The sequence below is a fragment of the Pteropus alecto genome, unplaced genomic scaffold (genome assembly GCF_000325575.1).
Source record: "Pteropus alecto unplaced genomic scaffold, ASM32557v1 scaffold109, whole genome shotgun sequence".
Taxonomy (NCBI): domain Eukaryota; kingdom Metazoa; phylum Chordata; class Mammalia; order Chiroptera; family Pteropodidae; genus Pteropus; species Pteropus alecto.
The window spans coordinates 8,383,305-8,393,295 of NW_006494608.1; the positions used below are offsets into that span (position 1 = coordinate 8,383,305).

Sequence of the window (9,991 nt, forward strand, 5' to 3'; positions counted from 1 at the left end):
GAAAAAAAGGTTAAATAATTATTTAAAAATAATAATAATTATTATTATTATTTTCACAACCAGAGTCCAGATTAGAATTATGGTTGTTTATCAGATTTTTATTTTGTTTATACCTGTTATTAGTATATTCATTTTTGTTTCCTATTTATTTGGCTTATTACTCTGTATTTAAGAGATCTTTTTCCTTTCCCGGTAAAGGAATACATTTTCATGTATATAATGCTTTAGTAGTACATCATAATTTTTTCTGTATACAAATTATGTAAAGCATTAGCTGTAAACCACAATTTTTTGTCATAAATTCATAATCTATGAAACATTCTTATGTTTTCTAGACTTCCTCCCTAACCCAAGTATTAAATATTTTAAATGTCTGTTTGACTATATTTCATTTCTGCTTTTTTGTTTTATTGCATTAAGATTTGACAATGTACAGAAAGTTTAACTTAATCAACATTGTCCATCTTTGTGACTCATCTGGGCAAACCCAAAAATGTTTCACAGCATACTAAGTGTTCCTTAGCATACTGTGAACTTAACACCAATCCTAATTCAATCAATCTGATTTATTTAACTGTAATATTTTAAATCTCCACCTTACCTATTAATTGAAAAGTGGGACTTTTAAATCTTTAATTAAAATTAGTTTTTTTCACCTTGCTGAAAAACCGCATATAGATATCATTTTAGTTCTCTTTATATTTTGACTAAAACTTGAAACATGTTCCCCTATTGTTCTTTCTTTGTCCCCCAAGGGTAAACACCTTTATTTATTTATCCCCCTCTCTTTATTTTCTTTTGTTTGATTTCCTCTTTGATCCATTGGTTATTTAGTAACATGTATTTAATATCCACATATTTGTGTTTTTGAGTTTTCTTCCTATATCTGATTTCTAGTTTCATGCCACTGTGGTCAGAAACGATACTTGATATGATTTCAATCTTCTTGAATTTATCGAGGGTTGTTTCGAGGCCCTATGTGTGATCTACCCTGGAAAATGTTCCATGTGCAGTTGAAAAAAAAAGTGTATTCTGCAATTTTTAGATGAAACGTTTGGATGAAATAAATATCTAGTAAGTCAATGTGATCTAATATGACAACTAAGGCCATTATTTCCTTATTAATTTTCTGTCTGGATCATCTATCCATTGGTGTGAGTGAGGTATTACAATCCCCTAATATTATTTTATTACTATGGATTTCTCCCTTTATGTCCATTAACAATTGTTTTACATATTTAGGTGCTCCTACGTTGGGTTTGTAGGTACTTACAATTGTTATATCCTCTTCTTGGCCTTTGTCTTTTTAAAACATTTTTTGTTTTAAAGTCTATTTTGTCTGACGTAAGTATTGCTACCCCGGTTTTCTTTTCATTTCTATTTACGTGGAATATCTTTTTCCATCCCTTTACTTTCGGTCTGTGTCTTTTTATTTGAAATGGGTCTCTTATAGCTTTTTAAGTGAATAAATTTTCAGCTTTACCTTTGAGAGTTTCCCTTTCTCATATTTTCATACGTCTGGTTATGGCCTTTCTCTTGCTTAAAAAAGACCCTTTAATGGTGAGGAATGCCTTTAGTTTTTGTTTGTCTAGGAACCATTTATCTCTCCTTCAATTCTGAATGATAACCTTGCTGGGTAAATTATTCTAGTTGTAGGTTCTTTTCTTTAGCATTTTAAAGATGTCCTGCCACTCCCTTCTGGTCTGTAAAGTTGCTGCCAAGAAATCAGCTGATAACCTTATGGGGTTTCCCTTGTATGTAATTCGTTGTTTTTTTCCTCTTACTTACTTCAAGATTGTCTCTTTATCAAACTTTTGCCATTTTAATTACAATATGTCTTGGTGTGGATCTCTTTGGGTTCATCTAGTTTGGAACTCTCTCTGCTTCCTGGACCTGGGTGTCTGTTTCATTTCCCAGGTTAGGAAGGTTTTCAGCCATTATTCTTTATTAAATAAAGTTTCTGTTCCTTTCTCTCTTTCTTATACTTCTGGGATCCCTACAATGCAAATGTTTTAGTTGTTTTTCACTTTATTATCCTGTCTATTTTCATTTCATGATACAATTATATAATACTTTACATATATATCTTCATATTCATTATATTCAGTATAGTTTTTTCACCATTTAATGTATATTTCACTGTTTTATGGTCACCTTAATTCTCTGCTAATGCTTTCTTCATGAAACCTACTTCATGGGACATGCTAGTGAAAACCCAAGGTGATTTCTGTGTCCACAGAGATGATCTTAGAACAGCAGTTCCTAACCCAAGAACACCCTGTCCAAGAAGGAGGTCCTAGAGACCCTCTGAGATCATTTTAATATCTAAAACAGCTAATGGAACTAATCTATATAGGTTACGGTTATAAAGGCTAATTAAGTTTCTTCACTTTTACCTTAAACTAATATAAAATAAGATTGAATGTCAATTCTAACTGTAAAATAAAAAAAATTTTTTTAAGTTTCTTCACTTTTAGCTGGAAGTATATATTGTAAAATCTGGTTCCCAAAGCACTAATAGCCAATATAGTCTTTGCATTAATAAAAAGAATAAAAATAAATTACTATTTAATAATTCTATTTAGGCAGACCAAATCTGTCAACACATGGAATCTGCATGGAGAAAGGAAGGATAAGTAAAATTCTTGGAGGTAAAAGGCATTATAGTACTTGTTAACTAGACCCAAGACTTTGATTTTTAGAATTATTTAAAATATACCTCCCAATACGATAAGAAATTAGTTAATTTTTTTGGATGTGATAATGGTATTGTGGTTATATTTTTTCAAAAAGGACTTCTTATCTTTTAGAGATATATATTGAATTATTTACCAAGAGATATCCTGAGATTTATTTCAAAATAATTCAGCATGGGGGGAGTACAGGAGAGGTTTAAATGAAACAAAATTGGTATAAGAAGCTGGGCGACAGGCACATGAAGATTCATTTTATTTACTCCTGTATATGTTTAAAAATAAAATATTAAAATTTTTTAAATGTATGAAATAATTCAACAGGTATCAAGTGTTATTATTTTACTTTTCCGTAAAGTCCTGGATTTTACTGATTTTGACACCATTTATTCAATCTTATCTTTTTCTGAGATAGTAATTACCATACATGAGTATTTCCTAAGTATAAAGTCTAAAGAGGAAAAAGGTTAATTCTATAAACAACTATTTCATGAAATGTTGCTTTCTTTTCAATGATTAAAATACCAAGATTATTTAACCATTTGAAACTCGGTTGAGAAAAATATGTACTTTAATCACACCTCCTAAGTTTGGCCTAATTGTTATTCTGCCTAATGTGTATTTTTACTTGCTACAGAGTCAACATTTCAAAAGGTAGAATTGTTCCAACTACTAATATATTATTTAATATAAAAGCACATTAACTTACAACATTGTCAGCCCAATCTGCTAGTACTGTTGAGATATAGTTCACGGCATTAAGAATTGCACAGTATCGAAAGCCAAGGGAAGCTCTAGTCTCTTCTTTCATCACCTGAGTCAGTCGTATCCTAAAATCATCTACTAAGTCCTTCTGTAACTCCAGGAACTGCAACTTTCGGGAAGCTGTAGGAAGATTTTTATACCTGTCTGTGGAGAAAGTTAAGACAAATGAAGGTTTTTGGTACTGTCCATGACATAGTTATAGGTTTTCCCTATTGATATGCTTTGGTGCCTTTGTCAAAAATCAATTGAACATTCAAATATGGATCTATTTCTAAACATTCTAAGGGTATGGGTTTCACAAGTAGATGTACCTGTCAAAACTCACTGAATTGTATTTATAAGATCTATGCATTTCACTGTATATAAACCATACCTCAGTTTTTTTAAAAAGCATATGATAATTATATACAAAAATCACTCCATTCCTTTAACAATTTTTTTTAAAGGAAGGAGGATCTAGTATAGGTTAAAAGAGATATATATTTAAGAATTTCAGGTGAAATGGTAAGATGTCTGATATGTTCTTTAAAATTCTCTAGAAAAAAAGGTTGGGGAGAAAAATACATAATAGAAAAGCGTTGTTTTAAATCTTAGTAACAGATACCTGAGGGTTCATTATATTATGCTACTTTTGTGTATGTTTGAAAATTTTCCTAATAGTTTTTTAAAAGACATGAGTTTTTCTAATTTTTTTGGTGCTTTAGTGTTTTTTATATTTTTCTTACAGTTAAGAATATGGAATTATTTACTGGCTATATATACTTCTTCAGGTTACATACACAGGCCCAAGAACTGGACAAGACAGAAGAGGATGGTGGCAATGACGGCTCAGTAGCACCTGGAAAACCAGCAGGCCTGAAATGGGACAATGTGGATGGCTACAGACCAACCAGGGCTAGAGGCTGCTAGGCCTCCCCTGGAGCCAGAACACTCTTGCACAATAGAAAGAGTTCCAACTACTACTCTAATGCTTCAAGTAACTTTATTTTACTCTTGTGTAGTCTTTGACATATCAAAGTGAAGGAAATATTTAAAATTTAGGTCAATCACCATTTACTAAAGACACTTAAGCTGAATGGCAAGTGAGTTCAGGTAATAAAATTACATTTTTATTTGTTTTTGTATAATTCAGGAATTTTCTCATTTTAAGATCTTACTTAAATTATTAAAACTCCAAAACCTAGAATATTGTGCTATAGTTCTGCCAAAATAAACTGAATTTGAAGATCTTATGATAACCATTATCTAATAATTTCGTTGAACAACTAGAAAAAGTACCATGTGAAGAGTCAGTACTTTTAAAACAAAAAGACTTGTACTTACCAGTTATAACTAAGAGTAGTGTCATAAAAGTTTCCGCACAGTCTGGAACTTTCATTTCATCCACATCAGTGATATCCTTATACTGGGATATCCAGGCAGCTTCTGATGAAAGCGTTGAGTCCATTTTTTGAAGAGCAACTGATATGCCAAAAAAAAAGGATTATCTGAAGTAGTTATTCATTCCTAATTTTCAACTCACAATTTTTTAGGAATTATAACTTTTCTACAAAAAAAAATAAATCTACTACCTCCTACTAGTTGCACTATATTTAACACGCTCTATTTTAGGGTTAAACAATTACTTCTCTCTGCCAACCCTACCCCAAAATCTTAGAAATAGGTATACTGACTAGACAAACTACATACAAAATGATTCTACCAAGAGCAGAAATACTATATGTAAAATCTATTAAACAATAAACTATATAATCTATTGGCTTAAATATTATACTCTAGAAACATGTACAGTTCCAGAAAAAAACTAATGTTTGATGAGAAGAAAACAAGATGACCTCTGAAAGCAATTTGGTAAACCCTGGTGAAGAAATATTTAAACGGCTCTAATTTCTAACCAGAACTGGAGGAGAAAAATACCACAAATTAACATACACAAAAAGAGACATCTCTCCCCATCCTATGGGCACTTGAGCACTTACATTTTCTCTCCACAGTCAACCATCTCTGAAAACAGGTTTCCTCTGACAGAATATGCAAACAATTAGCAAAAGTGCCAGGATAGCCGTGAACACTGTGTAACTCCCTTTCAAATAACAGCACCTCGTCCACCAAATGACAGAAGAGATTGTCATCATAGAGCAGACAAGGAATATCAGCAGCTAACTTCTCCAGAACAAGCATCATAAGGCCCCGAGAAAATTCAAGCTAAAAGAAATACATAAGCAAGTTAATGTAAATGACAAGTTATTCATGGACACATAACCTCTAAATCTGGAATGCTTAGGATGAGTCTCTTACCCTTGCATTTATTGAAGAGCCTACTTTGTCTAATATTGGCTGTATCTTCTCATCCAGAAACTCAGTGTGGTTCCCAATCCACAAAAGCACCTGAGCCAAGTACCATTCAGGCTAAGGAAGGAGGTAAAATAGTTTGAATTCTTTCATCATTCCAACTAGAAAGTTACAATCAAATAGATCTATGTCACTGTATACACACAGCACTTATAAAAATTCCTATATGTAAGAGTACAATTTCTACTCTGAACTTGAATAATTCAAGTTATTCTGAACTTCGATAGTTCGGAACAATTAATAATCAAATGTTTCCTAATGTACTCCCAACAAATTCCAATAATGTGGCTTAAGTCAATAAACTCATAAATTTACAATGCCACATATATTTAAAACCTAGCACTTTACAAATATGTAAAATGATGAGTATTACTAAGAGCCAATGGCTCTTTAAATTGTTTATTTTTTTGAAATAACATTCCAAAATAATTTTTAAAGATTTTCTGCTTTTTCTTTTCAAAAGGTAAATTTTTTAAATTTGGCTGGTCTACATTACAAAAAGTGTACACATGCCTTAAAACAGGTACAATTATAGAAAAGGAAATGTAAGTATGCAGCTTTTTAAATCGTCCCTAGAGATGATTCTACAAACCTTCCAAGTTTTGTTGGACAGGGATTCAAAAACATTTACTGAATAGTAAATTCCTGTCATGTGCTAGATGCCAGGAATACAAAAATAAGGGCAATCTCTAATCTCAGGAGCTGCATAGTTTAGGCCTGATGTCAGAGTACTAGGCCCATTTGAACTACACTTTAAAAAGCAGCCAACATAATTCACAATTTTCCTACCTCAAATTATTAATGCCTCTCTGCAGCTTCTAATTTATTGCTTTGTCTCACTACTAATTGGTTCTACTCTTCTTTCCACCAACACCCCATCCAAAAGAGGATGAGACCCATAAAGTACAAAAGAATAAGCTGAATTTAAGAACCAAAAATCCATTGCCACTCTACTCTTTCCTATGCAAACATAACTGCCTATTTCTTAATTCCTTAAAAATTCTGTAAAACCTATAAACTCATTTTTATATGACACCTACAATGCCTGGTGTAATCTGGCATTTAACGCTTAATCCAAAGCATTTACTGAACCTTTCTGTTACTTGCCCTGCATCAGATGTAGCAAAACTCAAGGATAAAGAAGGTAGTATCCACCACCTGGCAACAAACAAGGTTATAATTCTCAACAAATTCAATCAAATTTCATTGAAAACAAATGCCTATGATCGTTTTTCAGGTCAAATTAAAGAAAAATCTCACTAATATGCCCAATATACATGAATATAGTCCCTCAACTAAAATGTTAGTGATAATTTCCTCAAGCCATTCCCATGATTTATTCCCACACCCTCTCACATAGCTACAAATTATTTTAGCATCAGCACCCGTTTTCAAAAGCTAACATTCTATCGTTTGACTTTCACTTCTCTTTCTATTTATAAACCTGAAGGAGCAATTTGCATGGTGAAACACATATGGACCCAGTTGTAAAAAGTGCCACAGCAAATGCTACAGCAAACCCAAGGGAAACTTCAGGAACTGGTCAGATGATGTGATAATGAGTGAGCTGATTCCTACAACATACCAACACAAGTTCCAAAATATATCTCTAAAGGGCAGTGACAAATCAGGAATTTTCCTCTTTAGAGAAAAAACAGAAATGTGAACAGAATCAGATTTTAACTTCTTCCAAGAAAAGTATAAAACCCTTAACAACTGCTATTAATAAAAACAAAGGATAAGAGTTGGCAAAGCACACCTTGCTTATAACGTTAGTCTGTCGGTTTCCTCTAAAGTGATACCTGAACCTCTTCTGAAGGGGAGTCAGCATAATCTGGATGGGGAGGATGATAGAAGAGGATGCAGGAAGAGAGTATTTTTCTGAAAGTTGTTTTGGCTCAGTAAATAATTCATCTCTGACATACACAAGTCAAGGAAAAAGTATCAAAAACATACACACATATATGAATGTATGTGAATACATATACACATTTTTCCAACATGTATGAAAGATACTGAGTAAAATTCTAATGCACATAATATATAATCTACCTTTACATTACATGATTTCAGTAAAAAGTACATGAAAAATGTTATTATAATTAATCTGTTTCTCCTAAAAGAATAGTAGTAAAGAAACACATTCAAGTAATCATTTTATTAACACTAAGGTTTCTTCCCAGTTGCCCATTTTTCCTATTGTCCCAAAAGACTATATGTGAGTCCCACTTGGGTCAGTCACGTATTTCAGGCTGACCCACGCCCTCCCGCTCACATGCAATTCACTTTGAAAGAGAACAATCTACCACTCCGCGGGCATACACAGACCAAGTACAAACCCAGCACTCCCATTTGGCTTCCTGGCCTTTGTCAGAAAGTTTTACTCGCAAGCTACAGATCTAATGTAGAAAAATAAATGTTAGTAAGTTTTAACTACAACAAAGATACGAGGTTTGTAGTTTCAGAAGCTGACAAAACAGTGTCTCCAGGTTACTATGTATCTCAGGGGAACTGGCTGGTCGACTTAAGCCAACAGTTTGAGACTGAGGAGGTGAAATGAATGGCCAATGAAGCTGTGCTAAAATTTCCTCAAAATCGCTGTAACAGAAAAGTAACACATGTATTTCAGCAAAATACAATGATAATCAAATATCCATCTGACAGCAATTACCATGAAATATGAATAAATCCTTTACCTTGTGAGCTTGTCTTTAAGAATTTTATGCCAGAATTTAACAGTGGCTCTCATGAAACCAAGAAGATGAGTACAAGATGATTCCTGAAGTTTGATGTCAAGTTCTGCCATACACACCAGAGTAGAGGCTGCCTCTGGGACATTATTGGTCATCAGATATTGCTGAATGTTATCACTGCGAAACAAGGCAAAGCAAACTTTAAAAGACAGTTCAGAATAATTCCAAATGCAAAAAACTGCTCCTCCCTCTTGTTTTATATAAAGTTATGCCCAAAGAAGAAGGAAGCACCATGCAGAAGTGGCTTTTTTTTAATGTGATACCCATGTCTCTGGGATCCCGGAGTCCTCAAATTCAGCAACCTTCTAAGAGGCCCATGTTCAGGACCCCTCCCACTCTTCCTAATGGAAGAGACTTGTCCTGAGTCACATTCCCTCAGGCACCGCTCATTTCTGATAAATCTGCCTTTTACAGAAGTCTTCAGTATCTTATAATCCAAATAATGTGGGTAGCATCTAATAAGGTCTAATACAGTAGTCTTCAATTTTTACTTACTTTGCCCAACTGAATTTGATTATAGGAAACTTAAGGAGGTGGCACCTCAAAATCCAGTCCTTTCAAGTTACTGTTAGCAAAGTTCCAGATAAAATTTAAGGTAAGCTCTACAACAAGGGTAGCAAACTCAAATGCCTATGGAGGCCTGATAGTTAAAGTTAACAAAAAAGCCAAGTGGGTGGGGACTAGAGCATCCTAAGGCTCCAGCCAATTGTTGCCACACTGTAGTGTGGGTCCAATATGGCCAAATCTTAAAATCTTCTAGAAAAGTCAGAAATCAAGATTTTCATATAAAATCAAACCAATTCTTCAAATTCTTTAAAAGCCAAATACATGTCTTCAGGACAAACTCAGCACATAGCTACTATCTTGGCTCTATAAAGCAAACATTAATTTTAAAATGTTTGATTTGATAAAAATAACATATTCTATATCTTAAGCCATCTAAAAAACAAAATGTAACCTTTTCAATAGTGAATCTCAGTTCAGGGGTCACTTCCAGCAGAAAATCTGAAGTAAGTGCTCTATCTCTAAGTAGCCTACACACACACATTCTGCCTGCATGCTTGGCCACTGCACTGGAAGCTGACTGATGTGCTAGGACTCTTGTCCCTAGTTTGGTGCGCTCCTTCAGTTATCTTCCTGGGGTGGGCATAGTGCCCTCCTTAGGAATAAAAATGTGTAGCCCACTGGCTGAGCTACACTATGCCCTAGCATTTATTTATTCCTCAATTTTCTCCAAAAGTCACTTTTCTTTTCCACTGTCACTGCTTCAGGTCTCAACAATACCAAGCTCATGTCTGTAGTACTCTATCAGCCCTTTTGGTCATATCCAACACTCATTCTCTCATTTTTCTTCCTTCTCCTTTTTTAATAATTTTATTAAGATTTCCAACAGATTTTGTGTTTTATAGCTATTTTCAGAATTGAAAA

At 33.6% G+C, this 9,991-nt stretch overlaps 2 protein-coding genes across 2 annotated transcripts in view; one reads left to right on the top strand and one right to left on the bottom strand.

Moving 5' to 3' along the window:
- Window positions 1–4,420, top strand: part of EFCAB10 (EF-hand calcium binding domain 10) — a 16,126-nt gene extending 11,706 nt beyond the window's left edge. Inside the window, exon 5 of the mRNA XM_015599530.2 lies at window positions 4,229–4,420. The gene's annotated coding sequence lies outside the window, so the exon portion shown is untranslated. The remainder of the gene's footprint in view (window positions 1–4,228) is intronic.
- The window catches only part of RINT1 (RAD50 interactor 1), a 26,740-nt gene that overhangs the window by 5,667 nt on the left and 11,082 nt on the right, over window positions 1–9,991 (bottom strand). The window contains exons 5-11 of the mRNA XM_006925377.3: window positions 8,507–8,680; window positions 8,259–8,408; window positions 7,570–7,726; window positions 5,757–5,867; window positions 5,438–5,663; window positions 4,782–4,919; window positions 3,403–3,602 (exon numbers count right to left, since the gene is read on the bottom strand). Coding sequence (XP_006925439.1) covers window positions 3,403–3,602; window positions 4,782–4,919; window positions 5,438–5,663; window positions 5,757–5,867; window positions 7,570–7,726; window positions 8,259–8,408; window positions 8,507–8,680 — 1,156 coding nt within the window. The remainder of the gene's footprint in view (window positions 1–3,402; window positions 3,603–4,781; window positions 4,920–5,437; window positions 5,664–5,756; window positions 5,868–7,569; window positions 7,727–8,258; window positions 8,409–8,506; window positions 8,681–9,991) is intronic.